General features: G+C 46.8%; 1 protein-coding gene across 4 annotated transcripts in view; it reads right to left on the bottom strand.

Annotated features, from left to right (window-relative positions):
• LOC119399453 (histone acetyltransferase KAT6B) overlaps positions 1 to 24,241 on the bottom strand; it is a 123,477-nt gene that overhangs the window by 31,278 nt on the left and 67,958 nt on the right. For 2 of the 4 annotated variants that reach the window (XM_049416885.1, XM_049416895.1), the window contains exons 12-19: positions 22,320 to 22,550; positions 21,102 to 21,195; positions 20,872 to 21,018; positions 20,695 to 20,788; positions 20,458 to 20,605; positions 15,128 to 15,384; positions 6,042 to 6,277; positions 4,251 to 4,558 (exon numbers count right to left, since the gene is read on the bottom strand). In XM_049416885.1, the coding sequence (XP_049272842.1) occupies positions 4,251 to 4,558; positions 6,042 to 6,277; positions 15,128 to 15,384; positions 20,458 to 20,605; positions 20,695 to 20,788; positions 20,872 to 21,018; positions 21,102 to 21,195; positions 22,320 to 22,550 (1,515 nt within the window). The remainder of the gene's footprint in view (positions 1 to 4,250; positions 4,559 to 6,041; positions 6,278 to 15,127; positions 15,385 to 20,457; positions 20,606 to 20,694; positions 20,789 to 20,871; positions 21,019 to 21,101; positions 21,196 to 22,319; positions 22,551 to 24,241) is intronic. The other 2 variants (XM_049416887.1, XM_049416890.1) reach the window with 2 other exon arrangements.

Genomic DNA, 24,241 nt, shown 5'->3' with positions numbered 1-24,241 from the left:
ATCAGAAATAGTATGCAGCAAAAAAATTTCACTCATATTTGAGTCCCTTCGTTTCACATTCAAAATTCGTTGAAAACGATCAAATTAGCATCACCGGTTAGACCAGCTCTCTGGCAGTCTTGCCACATACTTTGTTTTTGTGTTTCACAAAGCAAAGTTGCCAAAAATCTCCGTAAGAAATATGCTTTTAGAAAATGCAGATTTTTTGCTCAAATGCAGCTACCAAAAATATAATTATATATTTGGAATCTGCAGAAAAAATTGAATGAGTTCGTAAATTTCATTCAGTTCACTGAACTAATAAAAGGAAAAAAGAGCCGCACCTCCCCTTAAACCATGCTCTTGCTTATGGCAAATCAGTTCTGTGGTTTCCTGCAAGGTGGAGGAAGGGTTATGAAAGGTGAAATTTCCATCTGCCAGTTTGTAGCGCAAGGCTATAAAGGAAAGCCATCTGTGTTTACGTGAGCTACATGATCAGTGTTGATCCAAGTTTCTTTTCTAGAGCTCCGGGTACCCCTTTCTGCATGGGGCTGTAAACCTAGTCAATGGCGATATGTCAACCTGCAACGTCATGCGCCTGTGTGCAAGGGAACCGATGAGTGAACGGCTCCTGCGCATTGACAGAATAAGCACTGGGCGCTTGGTATCCACTTGATGTTGGTATCCATGCATTTGAATCTGTCAATTCATGCCAGACAACTTCTGCTGCCATTCTTTTATTCGTGCTTCATGGTGATCGTCATCATAGAGTTTTAGTACAGTCGATCCCGCATATATCGAACTCGAAGGAGACCACGAAATAGTTCGATATATCGATAATTCGAAATATGCGTATTTAAGGCTTTAATTAAAGCACTGCAGGCCTCGACACAGTTTTCCGAAATCGTAAAAAGCGCGAACATAACGATTTGCTCACATATGCCAAAGAACAAGGCAAGAACTTCTTTTGCAAGTTAGCTCGCTTTATTTCGCATGCTAATAGTCCGTAAACTTGTCTTGCTTCTTGCGCGCCGTGAATTTATTAAAGGAGCACTGACATTAAATTTCAAAGTCGAGATGTGCCCTTCATTCGATTGCTCGGTATGCATAGGTATCCTTGGCCAAATTTGAATGGCGTCCGTCGCGTGGAAGTAATTTTATTTAGAGGGCAAACGGCGTACGAAAGCTCAACGGAAGATTGATCACGCTGCGACATCGACACTAGTGCTACGCAACAAGTGTGATACATTCCGCAAATACCATCCTGAGTGACGATACGCTAGTAACAATGACGTCGACGATCTGAGTGTATTTATTGTGCCGCCGACGGCAGGCGACGCTCTCACCAGCTCTCACTCCCAGCCAGTGGATCGCTTTGCTGTCCCGATCCGTGCCTGCGATTCATCTTGTCGTATCGACTGATTTGTCGTGTGATCCTCAGCGCGAGTGCGATCAATAGGAGCGACTACGTGCCAGCATGTCGGGGAACAGCTGCGTAGTACGGACCTGGTCGTCGAGGCGTGGAAAAAGCGGAAAGTGCGTGACGTTTCATTGCACGTACGGTAAACGCCAACACAACCACAAGCTATCAAAGTGGAGCTGCCTATAGATAAATATCATCGCTAACAAGTAACACGTATGTAGCGTTATTAGTGAATGTTAGTTCGTCCGTGGACTTCCTTGCGCTAGCGTAATACCGGGTTACTGCAGCCGTAACCGTGAGAGGCCGGATAGGTGGGGCCATCTGGCGGCGGAATGAAGAACCTGGCAAGCACAGAATTGTTATTGTAGAAACCTATGGTATTTTATTTCTCTGCTGGTGTGCATTCGCTATGCCGATATTCCATAGACCCCTTTGCGTATACCGGAATGCTGCGCACGCTAAAATTATCTGATATAGCTAATTGAGACACACCAGCGAGTATGGCCCAAGCGTGCGTCCCCGGGCACCTCCTCGTTGCTGCTTGGAACGGCGTCCATTTTTGAATCGCTGTTTTGCAAAGGGTCGAAGCGAAAATGATTCGCGACGTCGCGTATCGCGGTGATTCTAAGTTCCAGAATGCCGTCTTCAACACTAGTCGATACTTTTGACGGCGACGATGGCGATGCTGATGACAAGGCATGACTGAACGTGCGCGTCTAGCAGACGAAACTTTAGCTGAGCAGCTGATCCTCACGCCACTCCTTTCTGTGGACAAGTGGTAAACTGAGGCGCGGTCTGGGATTGACCGCGAGGGAGCGCTGCCAGCGTTATGAAATGGCGGGCTTGCCGGCTGTTTTGAATCGTGCTAAATACCGGTGATCTAAATCAATAAAACAGATAGTTATTCGTCCCTCAGTTGCATTTTGGGTTGCGAATCGCTACTAGGGGGTCGATAACTACTCCTGGATGCAGAAATCTTGACATGCGTAAATTTGATGTCAGTGCTCCTTTAAGTCATCGTCAATATAGCTGAAGCTTTACAAATAAGTAAATTCAGCACCTTCGGCCACAACAGCGGTGATCGACGCTGAACGCTGATGCGAGCTCTGTAGCGCGCTAAAGGGTTTAGCGGTGGCAGCGGCGGCTGGCATCTTCAAACCGCACGGGTCCATTTCCGCAGCACCGGCAACGTCAGCTATGGCCTCGGCATCGATGCAATCAGAAACAGCTACATCGTTATCTGCACCGATAAAGTCACTCGCCGTGCTACCGTCCGATACGGCGCCCGGAAACGCTAATAAGTCGCAAAATTCACTGACGCACCGTACGCCGTAGTCGGCGGTCATGACGCGCCCAAAGTCGTCACCTGCCACCAAGGCCCGTAAGGAAACAGTGCACGACGGTGCTTTACTTGACGCTCCAAGAACTGGTCATCATTTTTATTGCTACGAGCGGGACAATGTTTAGTTCGACTCCCGAATGACGATTTATCAAGAACGAAGCAAGAAGTACACATGCCGCAAGAGACAACGCTAACAACGCAGCACAACACTGTAGCAGCACGAAGAAACATTTCTCCACCGTCGACATGTTGGTGATACCGATGGCACTTGTGGCTTTGTAGAAGGCAGCCGCTACTCTGGCGAGAAATGCGAAAAAAAAAACGTAGCCTCTGAGATCTGAATTTTAAAACCGAAAACACTAGAAATACGTCACGAGGTTGCGGATCTCGAAGGCCATGCTTTGCGGGCCCGCATGCCATCGTGCGCGAACAGACAAGGAAGGGAATGCAAACATTACAACAAGGCTGCCAAGTCACTTCGAAGTCTCATTTTGGTGCCCTCAGCAATCAGCCTCTTTGAAAAACTCTAGCCTATGCGTTAAAACCTGCGGATCGCGTGTCAAATATACCGGTGAACTGACATGCGCTGCGCAACGAACTAGAACAACGCAATTTCGTCACCTGCGCGCGACGAGGGACTGGAACTTACAAGACTGCGGCCGAAAAATGATCAATATTTGTTAGGAAAAACGCACTTTCTGGGCTTCGGCGCGGAGCAGCGTTCGATAAAGCAGATGTTTCGCTGTGCGGGAGTTCGATATACGTGCACACCGGCCCCATACTTTTGCATGGGAAATTCAAGGGGATTTCTCAACTGTTCGATATAGCCAATAATTCGATATGTCCACAAACTATTGGCATATTGAAGGAGAAAATGTGAGCAGCTTAGACAAACCAGCAGCACCTGGTGGCGTAGAGCTCAACCAGACAAACGCGAAGTGTGGTTTCTGCAATCTTCCACACAATGACGTTGCTTAGCCTCAACCACCGGTATCTACAGGACCTGGCAAAGAAACTGAGGCGGAAAAGCACTGCGAGGGAGAAAGGTAACATTTAATCACTCGCAGCTCCTTTGATACAAGGTGCTTCGCTGACGTTATGATGCGTATGATAGGATAATGTTGCCACCAAACCACTTACATAGTTTTAAAAAAGCCATTGTCTCAAAAAAGCCATCCTCCAATGTCTTTTCACTGATTTCTGAGAATATATCATAGGATAATGAAGAGGAGACCTTTCAAAAACAATTCATTTTACATAAACTTCACAAAATATTCGGAAAATTAGAAAGCGATGCCATTCCAATCAGCATAGAAGACCTCGTTTTTTTTCTTTTCCCACCCATGCACGATAGCTGCAGTACCCTGTATGCGCGCGTCTTGTAAGTTTTTTTTTTATTCCTTGTTACTGTTTCTTCACATTTACATTGAATGCATTTACATATTTATCTCCTTTATCTTGTCGGCAACCTTTAGAGTTGATGAAAGTAAATGAAAGCCCACTTACTTCCACACTGCGGGTACGCCGCGGCCGTAGCTGAGGTTGGCTCTCCACACGGCTGCTTCTTCGTCTGGTTGTAGCCCCCACCGGCTGCTGCTGCTGCTGAGCTGTACCTTGAGACATAGTTGCTGCTTGGGCTCCCTCCAGGCCGCTCGAATCACAGGTGGCTTTCACCAGCTGCTCAACAACAGGCACTGTTTCATGTTGTTCTGGAATCTCCATGCCAATGAGACGGACACCACGGCGAGACTTCTTAGGTGGCAACACCATGCCTTTGTGCCCAGAAACACTTCTGAGGTGGGTTGCCACTGTTTCTGCAGTGAGGAATGCACACCCCATTAGCAGAACTTGACTTAATGTAACACAATGGAACATGGATTGGGGGCATCAATTTAGAACTCCATGTCCCAACGAACAGTAAAATTAGAGATATAAAAATTTCTTTAGTAAAGTTGCTTTTACTAAACAGGCAAAATCAGTTAAGCCATAATTAGGTTGATGCAATGAAGTGGACGATTCATTAGGGCACAGAGGGAATGCCCGTGACAATGGATATTACTTATAACGGTGAAGGTAATACAGTCGAACTCCGCTTCAACGAAATTTCCGGTACAACGAAAAATTCTCGGTTCCCCGTCAACAGTCCATAGGAGTCAATGCATAAATATGCTCGCCAAAACGAACACTTTTTCTGCTGCCGTTCCGCTTCAACGAAATTTGACGGTGCCATTCAAGCTCAGAAATTTAATTTACCGTGCAATGAACACAATCTCGGACATTTTGATGCATTTTATAACATAAAAATACGAATTCAGTCTGATTCGCGTGTTGGAACCACCAGAAACCGTCGCTGTTGACTGAGCATGGGGGCCGCCATTGCGTGATAGCGACGGCGATCAGACTGCCCTGCTTTCGCAACTGGCTTGAGTTGCTTCTGAGTCGCAGACAATCCGAAGCCAAAGCTCAGTTGTCGACACTGGGGTGCAATCGCGAAACGATAGCTTTTCCAATGCCTTTCCAATACTTTTTGTGCTTTTCGCGCTTCGCTAGTGGTCAGAGCGACGGTACATCCGCCACATCCGCGTTATCAACGCGAGCAGCCCTGGGGTGCAGTCGCGGAATGGTGGATTTTCCAATGCCAATGCTTTTCGTGCTTTTCGCGCTTGGCCAGTGCGACCGGTGGTCGGAGCAACAATTCGTCCGTGTTATCAACAGGACCAGCCAGCCGCGAGTGGTGGATAAGAATAGCATAGAATAAGGCGAAAGTCATCGCTCCGCGATAGCACGCCTGCATGTCGCCGTTGTCGGCGAATAGCTAGTGTTAGCGTGTTGGTGCAACTGTGCAGTTTTGTTGCGCGCTTGTGCTTGTTTGATTCGTTCACGGAAGCAGTTGTTTCTGCGTGCTTTTCAACGTGACGTCGCTATGCATATATAAGAATTTGCAATTTAACCTACTGAGCCTGTAAGAAAAAGAAAGGCTTTTTTGCCATGACAATATTTTTCCAGAGCAGAATTGGGGCTATAGTATAAATACATTGAAATTTCTGAAAATTGACATTTTTTACGATTTCTTACTATTTTAAGACATTCGTCTCCCCATAACTTGAATAAAGGGATCTGCTGCTATTTGCATTACAGTCTATGCTGACAGTACACGTATGTAAGAAAATTTATAATGACACTGAATGGGTTGCGAGCATCCTTTCTCGATAACGGGGAAAAAAATTGATTTTCGTACTCTTGACCTCGCACGCATGCAAGCAAACTGAATCACAAGCAGTAAGCCATGGGTTATACCACTTGAAGGTCGGGGTGCTTCTGCAGACGTAGTGGGTGTCTGGGCAGGCTCCTTGGTCCTCAGCCTTCGAGCGGGTGGCTCTTCCCTTGGGGTATCTGGCTCAGCCACCTTGGCTGCTTCCGAGAAGCGCCTCAACTTCCGAGCAGGAGCTTGAGGCACCTCTTGGGCAACATCTGCCGACTCTGGGCCATTCCCTTCTGTGCTGTTGACAACTGCCTGAGGTACTCGTTGCACACTGAGGTCATGGGAGTGGAGGAGGAGGCCCATTAATATGAGGCATGTTGAAAATGCACCGCATGGTGGATTAGTGTACTCCAACAAAAACGTTTATAAGTGTCCTAAAATGCATGCTTCATCACTTTACCTATGTCTTGTTGCCTGGGAAATCAACTGCACACACAGAAGAAAGCAGAAATAAATTTGAAGGTGTCACTAATATTTTGCAGTGAAGCGATAGGACTTAACTTTAAAGCAAAAGGAAGTACCGTATTAACACAATTTTAAGTCGACCTATTTTACTTAGGTAAATTTGAAATCCAAAGTTGGGGACTCGAATACCAAATCGAAACCGAAACGTGGTCCCCAGTAATGGCAACACAAACAAGGAATCTGACACTGCAGCGTGGTTATAATATGAAGTTTGCTTTCTAGCTCTACCCATAGCATATTAATTATATACCATGCAATGAAGAGTGCTCTTCAACAACAATTCTCCCATAAGAGCTGCGTGCACCAATGATCAGCAGTGCGGCGGTTTGGGCACATTGGTATTCCATCTTGAAAAACTATGAGCGCATGGAAAACATGGACGACAAAAAAGACACACATATGCACACACATAGGTATCCATCTGAGTATGACTATCTGAGTATGACATCAGATTAAAAGTGCCGTCTAGGGGGGGGGGTGGGGGGGGGGGGGTTTGGGAGTTTGGTGCATCGATATGGGCTGATTGTGTGCTATAAGTAGCAGTGGATCACGAGAATAAATTTTGTTGGAAGTAGCGCCTACGTGTGTGCACATGTGTGTCTTTTTGTCGTCCGTGTTTTCCGTGCGCTCATAGTTTTTTTCAAGCACCAAGGATGGAACGTCGATTGTTGATGAGAGTTGCTGTTCCATTCAGCAGTGGAACTACTGACAGCAAACAGTGGCTCAGCAGCGATTAGTATGGAGAAAATTGGTAGTTAATAGATAAGCTCTTTCTGGCTTTATAACGCCTTTTTTAAAGGAGTGGTGACACAAAAATTCGGACACAACTTGACTGTTGAATCACACTAATGGGTGCATATAGGTGTCATCTGTACAATATCAGCCACAAATACAGCCTCAAAAGTATTTTAATTGAGTTTTGAAGTTCGTGAAAGTGCCGAATCGGAAATAGAAGCAAAAGACGATGAGGTCATCGAGCGGATACCACGTACGTCAGAGTTCTGGCCGGGTTACCGGAGGCCTGTACGAGACGGACAACGCTGGTAGCGACACCTGATGATGCATAGCCTAACCAGAGACGTACAATCAAGGCCGCCTGGATCTAGGCGGTCGTGCTACAATATAACATCGCAGCGACTTACCTGCTTACTGATTCTGTGTAAAGCATTAGCAGTGAGACATTAGCAACTCGCAGTATTCTCACTGCTTTTCTTCTCGACAAGAACAGCAATGCGACGGAAAAAATGGAAAAAAAAAATACAGTAAAACCTCGGTGATACGAATCTCACGGGGTGACCAAAAATATTCGTATCATCCGAAATTTGTATCACCAGAAAACATGAAAAATTAGTATGCGACAAAAGAAAGATGGCATACGTTTTGATTCAGCGTTTCTAGGGGCCGCAGCGACGTCATGAACAGCTCTGACTGATTGCCAGTAAAGTTTTTAGACGTCAACGATCATACATGTATTCGTTAATATACGGTGCATGCACGCGTGTGTAATTATTAAACCAGATGTGTTGCGACCCATGACCGCTAGTATCCCATTCCTAATCCTACTACGCTTTTTTGCATGACACCAAAGTACTGCGGCAAAAGTGACATAATTTACGTGAATTGGTGCAACCAATGTGGTGTCAAAAACACTTTACATGTGAAAGGAAAAGACGCTATGAAGCGCTTTGCACGCGATGGATGAAAGAAAGAAAATTTGAGAATCACTGTCCTTTGATGCTGTTATTTTCTTATCGCGGTGGTGTTGGGGGCGCTTTTTGGGAGATTTATGGCCGTGCCCGCACGATAGGGAGGCTTGCTCAAAATTCGGGAGCCTCCCGTGCAAATTGGAGAGTTCACTAGTGTGCGCGTATGTTGCGAGGCCTAGCTCCTTCAACAAGACCGTCCGCTTCGTCTTTTGGGGTCTTCGTCCACCTCTCATGGGACTTCATGACAGACCCGCAGCCCAAGTTTCAGTCATGTTTCATAGAACGTCTGATTGCGTGGACATGGCTTGCATCGACGTGGCAGGCACTTGTTAACACAGTACAAACACGCTGCTGCCTCGAGCACAGGTCGGGGAAAAAAAACGCGACGTCAACGTCATCTGTAATCTAAACACGAGGGAGCATAAAGGCCTCCAAGATTCGCACGAACTATCTCAGAGGCAACGACGCACCGCTGATGGTCGCGCAGCGCGCATGCCCGTGCCCGCGCGTGACTGCCGTGCCTCCCCGACAGCGCAGGCAGCACCTGTTCGTACCTGTGCGCTAGTGTACGTTCGTACAGTCAAACCTCGATATATCGAACACGGACATATTGAATTATTGCCTATATCGAACGGTTCCTATATCCCGTGGGAAATCGCATGCATTTTGAATTTTTTATTTCGAACGAAGTTTGAAGTATAATGGATATATCGAACTCGGCCACCCCAAACCGCCCGCGCTCCGTTGACAGGCGGCGAGCTTTCCCGCAACTCTCGAAAATAGCGGTAGCGCGGTGGGCGTTTACGACTGCTGCACACATCGATGGCGCCGAGTGCGCCACTTGAACGTAGCGGCATACGCACGCCGCAGCCTTGCAGCAACGACGCACTGCACTTGTTGCACCAGCTCCTCCTTGATAGTATCGCCAGGCATCCGTCGCATCGGTCGTTGTTGTGCTCGTGTGTTAGGCCTACCGCGCGTTGTGGTGTGTGTAGCGATGGCTGCAGACGCGAAGAAACGGACGACCCTGACTTTTGCAGCAAAACTGGAAGCAATCCAGCGCGTTGAGAATGGTGAGAAGAAGTCGAGCGTCGCGGACGGGTTAGGCATACCAAGGAGCACATTGAGTACTCTGCTCAAAAACAAAGCCGACATAAAGGCCAAGGCCGAGAAGAGTCAGCACTCGGGCGCGCGGCGTGTACGCAAAGCTGCTTTTGAAGATGTTGAGAAGTCTCTCCACAAGTGGTTCATGGACGCAAGGGCCCGAAATATTCCTGTATCGGCGCCGATGTTGCAACAGAAGGCAAAGAACTTTGCATTCATTCTCGGCGTCGAGAATTTCAGTGCGAGTAGCGGTTGGCTACAACGTTTTAAGACTCGTTTCAACATTGTCGGGAAGACTGTGTCGGGAGAGAGTGAGGACGCCAATGATGAAGAAATTCAGAAGTGGCTTGATCATGAGTGGCCCAAAGTTCTCGCCAAGTATGAGCCGAGCCAAATCTTTAATGCTGACGAGACGGGCCTGTTCTGGCAAATGCTTCCGCGGCAAACGCTGGACACTCGCGGGGACAAGTGCCACGGGGGCAAGCAAGGCAAGGCCCGTGTGACAGTCCTATTGGCTGCCAATATGGATGGGAGCACGAAGCTGCGGCCACTTGTAATTGGCAAATTTAAAACCTCGAGGTGCATGCGGAACTGCCCCAATATTCCGGTGACTTATGCCTGGAATAAGAAGTCGTGGATGACGAGGGATATTTTCCTCAAGTGGCTGAAGGCGTGGGATTCGGACCTGGTGCGTCAGGGACGGAAGGTATGCCTTATCGTCGATAACTGGACGGCACACCACACCGATGCCCAGCTGAGCAACATCGAAGTGGTATTTCTGCCGCCCAACACCACTTCGAAGCTCCAACCGTTGGACCAGGGCATTATCCGCACATTTAAGTCTATCTACAAGCGTCGGCTGATCGACATTTTGCTTGTAAGACTCCGGATGGGCCAAGATCTGAAGATCGATCTTTTGGGCGCCATCCAAATGCTTAAGGCGTCGTGGGAAAACGTCAAGCAGTCGACGATAGCCAACTGCTTTCGGCATGCGGGCTTCGGTGGACGCACTGACGAAGCATCAGTGGAAGAATCCGAGGAAGCTGGGTTGGCATACGCAGATGAAGAAAGCGAGCTCGCCGAAACGTGGAGCAAGCTGGAGAGCTTTGTTGGTGCGGAGCCGCAAAGCATGTGCATCGAAGACTTCGTTGGAGGTGACGACAGCACTGGTACAACGGCGGAGCTAACGGATGTAGAGATCGTCACCGAAGCTACCGCTGGGCAGCCGAATGAAGACGCTGCCGAGGTGGATCCCGCAAGCGCTGATGGTGCCCCGCTACCGACATCAGCTGAGGTCGTAGCCGCTTTGGCCCTTGCGCGCCGCCACTGCAGCGCGATTGAAGGCACCGGCCTTCCACTTGTGGATTGCCTGGACTATGTTGAGGACGCAGTCGTCAAACACGCCATTGCCAACAAAAAGCAGGCTACTCTTTTTCGGTATTTTAAGCCAACACAATAAATACTTTGTTTGAATCTTCAAGTGAGTATTTACTGCACCACGATTGGTTCGTTGGTTGTTTTCCACAAGTTCTTGACGCATGTTTTACGTGATTTTTTATATCGAATTCTGGATATCGAACTATTTTGCGATTGCCGTGCCGTTCGATATATCGAGGTTCGACTGTATCAAACGTCGCGGGGTGACAATCGGTTCGCAACAACCGTACTCCAATACACTGCAGGCTAATGGGCCTTGGCCGGGACCACAGAAAAGTTCATATCACCCCGAAATTCGTACGAGCCGTGATTGTATCACCGAGGTTTTACTGTATTGTAGTTGGACAAAACGCCACAAGATGTCGCTACGGGCTCCGCAGTCGCTGCTACTGCTGCAGCCGTCAACAGCTCCGGTAACCAGGTACCTGCAAACGTTAGGAAGTCTACAGACGAACTAAACCTCTCTGCTGCCAGGATCATATTGATTCGGCCTTCCGACGTGTGTACGTGGGATTGGTATGCCTTGAGAACGCGGCATTACCCGATATAAGCGTACATCACGTCACTTGCATGTTATGCATAAACACCGTTACAGAGCGCCAATGTTGCGATTTCACTGCTTCCTTCGTCACTTCTTGTCCTGCTACTTTATGAATGATCGGAGCAAAAATGTTTCAGCACGTCTAATGGTGCGGTTACTTTAAGCCTGGCGGAAAACGTCGCCTCAGTTGGACGACAACGACAAGAACAAAATCACAGCTACCGGTGAGATTCGCAAAGTGAATTTTTGGAGGTGGTTGGGGGGGGGGGGGGGAATATTCCAACAACCCTTTATGGATGTTCGCGCGTTTTGTATGTGTGCTAGTATGCATACACATGCAAACCTGAAAAATTTCAGAGGGATTAGAATCCCCCAACCCCCTCCCCCTGGCTACGCCAGTTACCATGAGGTGGCCACTGTTATTTTGCCTGTCCCGGCGTTCCCTTAGTATTTAATTTTTACAGCGAAAGCTGTTATGAGATCACAAGGGCCGTTTTTGGTGCCGTAGTTGTCCGCTGCCGGTGTCCGCAACCGCTATCGCGAGAAATAAAAACAACGAAATAAAGAAGAATATCCAGGATAGAATGAGGTTCGAACCTGGGCCCTCTGCGTGGGAGCCCAGTATTCTACTTCAGAGGCATGCCAGTGCTTGAAACTGCTTTACAAGAAGACCCTATACAGGCTTCATATCGGGAAGGAACCACATTAACATATGCAATGTAGTGTGGTAGAAGAGTAAAATAACAACCAGGCATCACACAACGCAAATTCTGTAACCAGGCGTCACACAATGCGAATTGCGCAACGAGTGGGTTGTTGAATGCTTCCAACCCATTACAAAGGGCTCTGGCATAATTCTTCATCGTCATCAGCCACACCATCAACAAAGTGCACATAATGCCTTACAGGTGATTAGCGGGTACCACGGTTCTCCGGCGCAGAATGACAAAAATTGCATAGTGGCTGCTTCCCTACTTCACAAAAACAAAGAGCATTACAGTTTGTTTTTTTTTAAATCCTATTTTGCTGTATCTTAAAAGTGGTACAGTGAACTCCCGCTAAGACGAACTAGGTTAAGACGAATTCTCGCTTATGCGGAACAACACAGGACCGGTTGTTTGGTTCCCCATAGACTCAATGCAAAAAAAAATTCGCTTAAGACGAACCACCCAAGTGTATTCTTCTGTTAAGGGGGAACATGGGTCCTGAAATTTTTTTTTTTAATTCTTTGTCGATTGAGATGAAACTTGCGGAGTTTATGCATATTTGTGTGCAGATTTCAAATATGCAATTATTTTTCTAGTATAACATGTAGTTTTTAAAATATCAAACATTTCATATGCTTTTTGGGAGCCCCAGTTTGCCTAAACTGAGAGAGTTACAAAGTAATTAGGCACATTAGAATCACTTGGAATGAGTACAGAGTGCAAGAAAACAAGAATGGATGTTCTAAGCCCATTTGAACAAAAGTTGTGGCATGTTGAATATTTGTGGCTGAAATCCCAGCTTGGAGTAGACTAATTTGGAATGTTCATCGTGCCATAACTTTTGTTCAAGTGGGTTTAGAACATCCATTCTTGTTTTCTTGCACTCTGTACTCATTGCAGGTCATTCTGGTGTGCTTAATTACTTTGTAACTCTCTCAGTTTAGGCAAACTGGGGCTCCCAAAATGGCACATGGAATTCAAAAACTACAGATTGTACTAGGAAACAAATTGCATATTTGAAATCAGCACACAAATATACATAAACTCAGCGAGTTTGATTGAAATTGGTAAAGAATTGTAAAAAAAGTTTTCAGGCGCAGTGTCCCCCCTTAAGACGAACTCTCGCGGTGGTCAACAACGCTGGCGAAACGAACACTGCAGTCTTGGTTGGGCATTCAGGCGACAGAGAAAAAGCACAAAAGAAAAAAAAAAGCGCGAGATAAAGGAAAAAGAACAGTAAGCGGATAAAGGCGGCATCCCCCTCACACCCAGCCTGTGGGTGGGGGAGGTGCCGGCTTTATCGGCAAAGAAAGCAACAAAAAGAGTAGGGGGATTTACAACTTGGACCCCCAAGCCATTGTATTCCCCTCCCGTTCTTCAGTTTCCCAGCTGGAGTACAAAGGAGAACAGAAGAACACAAGAGCTTGGGGCCCCTCGGCTGTGGTCAACAAAAAAAGAAAGCGACAACAGGAACAAAAATGGTCTGTGCATTACAATCGAGTACAAAACCAAAACCACGATCCAGAGGGGTCAGGTGCATTGTCATCGCCATCACACAATGGCGGCCGAGCACATGTATTTCGTGGTCAATTTGCGTTGGTTCGCATAGGGCCTGTGTGCGTTGTATCTGTTCCCAGTGAAGTGTAAATTGTGATCAGTCATTTTGATTATGGAAGTGCACGACAAGGGAAGGCTATTTTGCACAGTGAATATAGCTGCGTTGTGTCTTTTTCGTGGCGAGGCTTGTGACCCTGAGTAGCCCGATGGGATATATTCAGCTGCACGTCGTTCAGGAAAAGTTACTACGGGCCGAAAACGGCAAAATATCCGGACCTCGAAGAAAGCCTTGCAGACTTTCTTAAGCAACTCAGCGTATAATGACTTTGTCAAGGCAACAGCACGCGACCGAGGCCCATCCAGAAGTGATCTTAGAGCCAGCAAAACAGGCTCACAGAAGAAAACGAACTGCCAGGACAATAAATTTTACATTCTTTGAAGGAAAATTGTGCTTCTCTCTCTTTTTTTGTAATCGTCAACATAGGAGCGTGCTACAGTTTTATCATTAAAATGTGGTAGCAGTATGTACATGAATTTTTTTTTATTTTTGAACCCGCGAAATCAGGTGCTCGTACGATTCGTGTAAGTACTCTGCTTGAAGGCATAGTTTTTATCTAGATGAGCCAAATAAATGCTTTTTCGTGTCTTTTTGCCGCCATTGTAGGCCTACTCCATTCAGTGTTTTCAAGTAACATATTTGGATGCACTTGGCATGTTACCATGTCTCTCTTTAGGGGCACTTCTGATAAGCCGAACTCCTGATAAGACGAACAGATGACCGCGGCCCCTTCGAGTTCGTCTTAACGGGAGTCTACTGTATTTTGCACGGAGCTGTAGACAGCATACTGCCACGCTGTGTGCGGCTTAGTAACCTTATCATCAAGAGCGGCCAGTGATACACAATTGGCTGCCGTTTTTGTATGAGCACTAACAAGGTGGGAGTGTAAACAGTTAAAGGGACCATGCCACCCTCTCCACTTTGTTTCTGACAGTGCCCAGCACGAATTACCCAGCATCGGGTTTGAGGCTATTTGCCATGTGTTCCCGAGTTCCTACTTGTATTGCTCACGGTAGTACTTCTGGGTTTTCACTGGCTCATGCACTGAAAAAAGTGTTTTAGATCCCTATCTCAAGCTTTTGTTAATGGGGGGGGGGGGGGGGGGGGGGGGGCAGCTTTTTAAAAACTCTTGGCTATTGAGAGGGGGCAAAAGCATTGAACTCCATGGACGTTAGCTGGGTGTGCCAGATTTCATTGATGCCACAATAATTTCGTTCTTGAAGCTTTCACTATTGAGGGGCTCAAGCGTATAGCATTATGTTCATCATTTTCGTTAGTTCAAGTTTCATTTAATTTGAACTTGGTGGGTATACCCACAAAATTTGAATGAATGAGCTCTTACTGTATTTTTTTTTCTTTCTAGTGCATTATCAGAGAAAGTTGCGTTAGAAATGTCAAGGAAAAATCAATATGTGTCTTAAACCATCTTATCAGCAACATGTTTGCAGTTATAAGTGCGCAGGAAATTTTAACAAGTGGGTGGAGGTCTTGCTGGTGTGTAGCTAGAGTAAGTAAACTTGGTGGGAAATGAGGTCAGGGAACTCACCTTCTGGTTGGCTTTCTTTTTAGCCAGGGTATCCTGCGCTTACGACGGCGGATTGGCTTCTTGATGGGTGCAGGCTGTTTTGGTGTGCGTTGCTCTCCAGCCGCAGCAACAGCAGGCGACATCAACTTTGGTCGTTTCTTCTTCACCTCCTCAACTACAGCTGTATCTCGTGGGTGGTGACGTTGCTGGCGCTGCTGCTGCTGCTGCTGTTGTTGCTGATGTTTCTGTTGCTGCTGATGTTTCTGCTGCTCTTCCTCCTGAAGGGAAGCACAATTAAATTACTCAAGTGTAACCAAAAATTGTGTGCCAAGAAACATATGCTATAGAAAATCATGCACAAAAACTCTTATGTGGCCTTACTACATCTGCCACCGTCTAAAGAAAAATCAGAACTGCAATATCAGTATCTGATCAGTCAGAACATTGGTCAAACCAGAATATAGGTATACCTCTCAAGAAATAACTTTAAAAAGTCCCACACCATCTTGACCAGGCACACCCCTTATACATTTCAATCACTTGTCAGAGCAGTCAGAGCCCTAGTCAAAAAGATAACTATTTTTAGCTTGCTGTCTCTCACAGCATATTGCCCTTTGTGCTGTCCAGGGCGTTGCTCAGGCAGCACCTTTTCAATGCATAGAAAACCATTACATTGCCAGTGAGCATGAAGTGCGAGACACCCATGTGCAGGCTGTTATGAAAGGCAGCCTGCGCAGCTAGCCAGTGTCTTTTGAATAGTTGCTGGCCAGCCATTCAATGTAACATTCCCTCATGCAATCCTTGAACAGTGTTAACGGGGTCCTGAACCACCCTTTGTGCTTGGTGGAAAAACAGATACAGCTGAAAGTAGACACTGCAAGGAACAGTTCAGTCAAATTTTGCGCAAACTTTGATATTCACACACCCCTAGCAGAAACAAGACATCTTTAAAGGAGTCACGAACCATTTTTCCAAGTAATCACTAAATGACCTCAGTATCGGAGCTTGTCTCCACGAAATGATTTCCGTAAAAATTTCTCGAATCCATCAAGAATGAGCAGAGTTGCAGAGTTTTGTCATACTCTTTAAGCACTTTCTCTCTTCTCTCATCCCGATGAGCGCGCTGGAAGCTACACAGGGAGGGATAGCATGACAGAAAGAAGTTACGTCAGTGTGCGAGCATGGTAAAACACGATTGCCCTCTCCCATTGCGATTTCTCCTGTGTGGAAGTGTGGCTACTGTGTAATGCTAGCAGACTATGGAGCGCAGCACCAGCACAGTGTGGCAAGAAGCGCATCCAATCCAAACACCGCTCTTGGTTCATGTGAACTATCAGCCAATGGCAGCGATCTGCTAACATGACGACATACAGTTGGTGCCCCACCCACCGTAGAGAGCGAGGATGGACTTCTGTATGGAGAGAATGCACTTGAGAAAGCAGCAACTTCGCACTCCGCTTGTAAACTCTCCTTGTCACGCATGACTACAAGATTTGGCTGAGCTGTTCACAGCAGCGTCTGCTTTCCGCTGTATGTGTTATTTCACCAAGTGCAAGGGGTGCTTCATGACCTTTTCTAAGACTGGCAACACTAAGATAACCGCTGCCATCATACAGCGGTTATGGTGTGTAGCTTTTAGTACCAAATGTATTGCACATTTTGTGAAGAATTCCCGAATTTATGCTCTAAATTCTGTGAGTTAGTGATTTCACTGTTAAAAGATGACAATGAGTGCAAGTGATAGTGGTGATTACGTTGCCTTTGCACTTTGGATTTGCTGCGTGTTGCCAGACAACTTGCCTTACAGCAACGAGCAGTATATAAGAGAGCACTGCACGGGCCAGATTTTACGGCCCGGGCCCGGCCCGGGCCCGCTTTATGTAGAGTCACTGTATATGCTACCTTTAGGTAGCAGAGTTGCGCATAGGTCCGGCTAGCAACCACAGCTATGCTGTGAAGTCGCACTTCGTTTTTGCAGGCGACATGCCTACCGTGTCGCCTATTAACCTGTCTGGCGTGTCGAAGACCGGCGATAAACATTGGCTGTCGATGGCTAGTGTTAATTCAGTTCGCTGCAGCGGCGGCGTCGAGAAATAAAAAAAATTGGCCCAAGCGGCAGCTTCTCCGCAATGCATGGTTGCTAGCGGCGTTAGAAGACAGATGCGCAACTCTGCTACCTAAAGGTAGCATATACAGTAACTCTAGCTTTATGAAGCCCGAGCCCAGCCCGGGCCCGGGAGTACATGACCGAACCCAGCCCGAGCCCGGCCCGGGCCCGTCGTTCCAAGCCCAGGCCCGGCCCGGGCGTTCATTACTAAACTAATCCAGGGCGCGCTTGTTCATGACGAGGCCCGACCCGGGCCCGCTAGAGGATATTAGTTGTTGATGATGATTATTAATGATGCCGTGCACTTTGTAGCGGGCGATCGGACGGAAAATCCGGTGTGTACATGCATCGAAATGTTGCTTTGCCCACGGTGGTAGCTCAGCGGTTAAGCTGTCTCGCTGTTAAGTCCTAGGACGCGGGTGCGATTCCCACGGCCAGGACGGCCGCAATTTGGTAGGGGCGAAATGCAAGAACACCCGTGTATATACTTATCTTTAGGTGCACGTTAGAGAAGTCGAGGTGGTCGAAATTTATCCACTGCCACTACGGCGTGCCTAGTAATCATATCGTGGTTTTGGCACGTAATACCAAGGAATATAAATGAAATGTATCGTATCTGTCAACCTCGAATAAAAGACCGAAATCTTTATGCCTCCCATGGGAACAACCGTGATCTGGCCCATTGTTAGTGCTGTTAATGTGTGTGTGTGTGTATATATATATATATATATATACGTGTCACTTCAGCTTGACACAGTATACCTGAGACCATGCAATGCATAACATTCGCATGTGCTCGAAGGCCCGACTTACGCCTTTTAATGAGCGGGTCCGAGTCCGGCCCGGCCCGCAGCCCCAAGCCCGGGCCCGGCCCAGGCCCGCGGCTTCAAGCCCGGGCCCGCACTTTCAAGCCCGGGCCCAGACCGGGCCCGCCGGAAAACGCTTCGGACGGCCAGGCCCGGCCCGCGGGCCGGGCCCGGGCTTTCGGGCCGGCCCGGGCCCGTGCAGTGCTCTAGTATATATTATCAATGGGCAACCTTTTGGCAAGTACCTTGGGAAAGAAACTTCAACCAATTTCCAACTCCAGGGTTCGTACGGGTTTCAATTGTGGGAGAGCACGCGCGCCCATTTCCTTTCCTTAATGCTGGCGCGATCGCGAACTGACAGCGGGAGCCAAGAGGCTACTAGGAGAGGAGCACCGTCGCCCCTTTCCGGGCAACCCCTTCTTTCCTGCCGCTCCTTGCGCCAATCCTCGCATCCCCGCTCGCGGGAAAGGGCACTTGCCCTGCGAGAGAAACAACCCTCGCGGTGGGGAGGGAGACGGGAGGTGGATAAAACTGCCGACCAGGCAGAGAGACGGTCTCTTGCTCTGCTGACCTGCCAGGTACCACCTCACCGCCCCAAGATCCGCGAGCCGACCATCGACCGAAGGTGTAAGCGTTACCCTTTGTTTTCTACTAGAGCGGACTATCCCTCAACGCGACATTTGCGAGTTATTGCTAGAGTAGCAATAAAGTGTTGTTTGTTGTTCTAGCCTGTTGCCTTATTTGCCCGAACCCGTTGTAGCTGCGATGACTCGCGCTACGGGAAGGGGACATTGACACGTGCACGGTACGACTATTTGCGGCTGGGACCGGAGCTAGGCTTCTGCACCAGCCGTGCAAAGAGCGGACCGCCTCACAATGCAGAAAATTCAAGGATATTCAAGGAATTTCAAGGGCTTGTCACACGTTTTTCAAGGACTCAATAAAGGCACACAAATGAGGATTTTTCTTTTTACCAAAACAATGTTGTAAATTCTGACTAAATTTATCACACTTATACATATACAGTTGAAACTCAATTTAACGAAGTCATCACCACGGTCAAATTACTTTGCTAAGTCAGGAAGTCCGTAAAATGGACAAATGGGTTTTTCAGTCCTCCTAAACCTAAACTTGTAACATAGAGACACCCAAAATCTACCATGGCATTGTATTTGGTGCTAACCCATCCGTGTTCGTGTGAAAAGTCTGTTCAGGTGTCCCAAACATTGAGCCTCACATATGTGGTCCAGGCGATGCAGGCCAGGTAGACAGTCATGTGAAATATGACATGCAGCCGAAATGCAGACCGGGGGAACGAATGCAGTAATTATATGAGCAGGGTGAGCAAGAAAGCTGCGAGGAGATGGTCAGTGTCATCTGTTGCATAAATCGTGAAATAACGAAAGCACACAGTAGTGTTCCTGTGGGAGCATTGACAGGAATAGTAAACCACCGCCACCCGTAGCCCCACCTGGTACATAACAGCACGACTGTTGAGTCAATTGTACCGTGCATGAGGGTGGCATGTAGCCTTGTCAAAATAAAACCAGGGTAGTGACTATGGGTGATAGATGTTTTAATGCAATAGCGTTAGTGTCCGCACTTGAAGAAAAAAGCCATGTGTAAAAAAATAGAAAGAAATTAGCACCTCTTTTTACTAATTCATTTCAGAAAAAACTTCATTAAATTGGTTTTGGTTCCAAGTTAGTTTCATTAATTTGGGTTGACAACAATGTTGACCCTTATGAGTACCTGCCGGAGAATGCAAGTTTCTTCCTTAGATAAAGAGAGACAAGATGCACTGATGGGTGAGGAGTGAAATAAACTCTAGGACAAGGCATGAACAAACAGAATACACGCAAACTCGTGCGCTGTATTGTTTCTGAAATGGCAAGTTTGCCGCATTGTCGCTAATCTGTAGCAGAGAGCGAGTTGCACTGTGGACTTTATACTGCACTGGCCTCGAAATTCAAGGGTTTTCAATGACAGAATACAATTCCAGGACCTTCAAAGGCCTTGAAAATGTTCTTTTCAAATTCGAGGGTTTTCAAGGGTTTCCAAGGACGTGTACGAACCCTGATACACATACAATAAATTCTTAGTAGTGAAAAATCTGCCTAATGTTAAAATCTGCCTAACGTGTATGTTCAAAAGAAACTTTTTTTCATTCCTCCCCCCCCCCCCCTCCTCCCTCTCTTTCTTTCTTTTTTCTGACACCTTTCTTGAGTTATAGCCAATCCTCGAGTAATACTCCCTTTCCAATGTTAAGTAAATGAATCTTAAAGCAGTCAATCCTGGACTATTCTCAGTTAAGCTGGGTGACAATTAAAAAGAAAGCAACTTGCTACTTATGCTGTTTGGAATGACAAAGCAAATGTTGTTAGCAAACAGACAAACATTAGGAAGGAGGAAATGAAGCAGGTAGAGCCCAGTCAAACCTCAGGCTCTTCATCCCTGAACTGTGGCTGAGTGACCAGGGGTGTCCAACGAAGACACTCGGGGTCCAAGATAATTCTCCGATCCTTTCCAGATTGAACCTTTGCCATATGCTCACTGAGCATTTGTTTGTCGATGCTGATGACTATGCTGTAAAACACGAATAGTGCAAACAACTTAATGGTCAAACACCACCAAAACATTTTGCTAATGCAGTTCCCAGCAGCTAGCATACTCACCGGCTTTTCTCACTACCAATCTTCTTGAACATGTTAAGATGCTGCAGTGTGGTTGCAATGTCATGAATATTAAGACCAGTTGATGAGGAAAGACCTGAAGTGGAGAGAGGCATAAAAAAGTTAAAAACCACCCTTCCAAGTTCAGAAAGAAAAATGAAAACAAAGCAGGAGACATACATTGAATAGAGATGTGGCTGTCCTTGTAGTTATTGAGGAACTCAAGCAGGATGCTTTTCCAGTAGGACATGTAGCTGATGCGGCCCAGGTCAGAGAGGGGTTTCTCGGGTGTCCCAGTCAACCCCTCCTTCCGAGACAGCAGGTAGCCTGTAATAGTGGTTGGAATGTGTTTCAACTAGCCACTTTATTGATGCATGCCTTGAAGAAGAAGAAGAAGCAAAAGGTCTTACTAAAGTCAATGAGAAAGCGTCCAAACCCCTGCCTCTGGTACTGCGGCATGGTCATGATGCAAGACACATTGTACCTCTGCTGACAGTGTTTCTCCTTAAAAAGAAGAGGAGACTGGTCAGTGCCAACGTGAACAGCAGGCATGAGCAGCTAATCGTATGCAACCAAGTTTGTATTACCAATGCAAATTTGCCAACCTGTAAAACTTAAAATTCTTATGGTCATGATAACCAGAAGAAAAAAAAAGGGGGGGGGGGGGGCAGGGATAGCATGCATATTTTATAAACAGCTTGTCCTGAGCACACACCTTTTGTAGGACATATTGTTGGATAGTTGTTCTCACCTACTTAATTCATACATTTTTCTTTATTTTATTATTAGTGCACTGCAGCTAAAACTACAAAGCACACAGCACCCCTTATGCTTTTTTTTTCAGGGGGGGGGGGGGGTTCTAAGTTGGGCCTTTAAAAAGAGAGAAATGTCAGATTCATTCTCTTTGCAGCATCCGAAAATTTACCGACAATAATTTAGCTTTATTGTTATTACTGTGAACATAATTCAAAGCCATGCTTTTTTGGTTTTTCTCGCTTGATTCACCGAAGTAACTTGGTGCCACAGTTTCGATTTAAAGGGATGCTGAAGAGGTTTTAGAATTCGGTATAACTTTGTTATTAACAAGGACCAACATTATTGTCAACGATGGCGTAATTTTTTCCACTGTCGTGGGAGCAGGAGCTTTAATATACGCGAAAGAAAACTTCGTCTTGCTCCGCCCACGTGAACCCGCTGAAAGTGTGGGCGTGGAAACGAACTAACCGGAACTGAATCATAATCGGGGAGCCGCGAAGCACTGTATTTCCTTGCAGCTTTGTATTTCCTGGCAGCTTTGTATCGCAAATAGGTGATTGTCCATTTTTCCTTCCATAGCCCTCCGACCCCCTTGAGGGATTTCGTCTTTTGCCAAAAATGCGCGCAAGCAACGAAACAAAGAGCAGGTACATGCCAACAAGGCCTCTACCTTGATCAGCACAGATGCTCATAAAAGCAATTTCTCTTTTTTCTTACAGGCAACTAGCAGTAAAAATATCTGCAATACCTGGCATTTATCTGTACTGCATTTTGCGATATGCATCTTGCATGTCAGAGAATATATCTGTGCTATGCAATCATATTGCTACCATATTTACAGCTAGAAAACAAAGACAAATACAGGCACATACCTTGGAGAAGTATCCCACCAGGTGGCAGCCTTTCGCATCATTCTTGGTGAGCACATAGAATAGAAAGGGCTCCACATCGTAGTAAAGGGTCTTGTGGTCCAAGAAAAGCTTGGCTAATAAGCAGAGGTTCTGGCAGTAGATCTTGCTCACATTTCCATCTACCTCAAACACAGATACTTCACCCTTGCGGTAGATCTCCGTGGCGGGTGGATGAAACCAGGTGCACTTGTGCTGGATACAGAAGATGCACAGGCATAAACATTTCTGGCCTTCCTGGGGCTGCTACTTATTTTCTAAAGAAATGTCATTGTGGTAAGTTCACAACAAGAAACAAAAACTCTTTAATGCTATCGCATTAATATTCACAAGGTGAAACACGAAAAAGCGCTCGCTTGGGCGTCCTAATAAAGTCACTGCGTCGAAACACCTGTCATCAGAGTTGGCTCTTGGACCTAACAAAACGCATTTAGCAAAATCTCCACAGAGGCCCACCCTTTCAAAGTCATTTGGCGGTGATTCATTGGTAGATGTCCCCTGTTTCTACATAACTGCTGGTAGCTCATTTCAAGCACAACCAGGCATATAATTAGGGCAATGTTCAGTAATAGCTTCCTCTACAATGTACATCACTGCTCTTCCTTCACAATTCCAAATGAAATCTGGGAATACAGCATAGACCACATACAACGTTAAGTTGCCAGAGTCAGGAATATCCGCACTAAAGCCAAAACATACCGTATATTGCCGATTATAAATCCACCCCCCAACTTGCAACCCCTTCTAGGGGAAAAAAAAAACTGACTCCGAACACAGCCTCATGCTGCGGCCATAGCTCACCAATAAGTTTTTCAGAAGAGGGAGTGATGCAAAGAAACATTTATTTGCCCGTGAAACATTGCTTACGACTCGTCATCACTTGAGAGAAGGACGCAGTCACGGTCATTGCCATCGTGTGAGCCACTGCTGCTGCTTGCTGTCGGAATGGGTGCCGGTGGTACTGAGATGCCGCACGTGGAAAACGACGCGCGGACCATGTCGGTTGGCAGTCCATACCAGGCATCGTTGACCCGAATGAAACGGCGTGTAGCAGTGCACGCGAAGATCTTGGTCCTTTGTTTCCTCGATTCCCTCACGCACTTTTCCGACACATCAAACTTGCGCCCTGCTTCAATGTTGCTTTCCGACTCTGCGTAGAGGATCGCTTGCCTCTTGAAAGCAGCGCTGTACTGTTGCCGGCATAGCGGTGGCATCTTGGCGTCCGTTTGGCAGCGTCGCAAATCGCGCACACCACTACTCGCAAGCGAAGCGAAATGCAGAAATGGCGAACAGGCGTGAGTGAAAAAAGACGTGAAGACGCTTGTGGGCGCATGTGAGTGGTCATGTGGTTTAGTTCCCCGCGAAGTGTTGCCAGCCCACACGGCGCTGCCAGCTTTTCTGTGGAATGCCGATGGTTTGTCAACAAATCGTTTCTATTGTATGAAAACAAAACTGCAGGGCGCATCGCAAGATAAATTCCTCTTTATTCATAGAGCATCGTTCGCCCTCTATCAAAGGTTTGAAATGCTGCTTTCGAGACCGTGTTTCCCAAGCAGTTCGAATTAATGCCGTGCAGCGGTGATTTTTAAATGAGCTCCATAGTTTCACCTCGTGTGTTTTGCCATAGTTTCTCAATCGTCGTGACAGATCGCAAAAATGTCCAACTCCGGGAGCGGCGCGCGCGTGTTGGGAGATAGCTGTTGCCACGATTTCGCTGCCTCTGCGGCTGATTTCATCGATGCTTCGAATAGCAGGAAATCCGAGGACGACGACCTTTTGTCGGACCCCACAGATAAGTCGACTTTACGATTCCACGTATAGGTCGACCCCCGAACTTTGGAAGGTCATTTTATGAAAAAAACGTCTACTTATAATCGACAATATAC

The sequence above is a fragment of the Rhipicephalus sanguineus genome, chromosome 1 (genome assembly GCF_013339695.2).
Source record: "Rhipicephalus sanguineus isolate Rsan-2018 chromosome 1, BIME_Rsan_1.4, whole genome shotgun sequence".
In the NCBI taxonomy this organism is placed as follows: domain Eukaryota; kingdom Metazoa; phylum Arthropoda; class Arachnida; order Ixodida; family Ixodidae; genus Rhipicephalus; species Rhipicephalus sanguineus.
The sequence above is the reverse complement of the archived record's forward strand: the minus strand, read 5'-3'. Positions and strand labels throughout refer to the sequence as shown.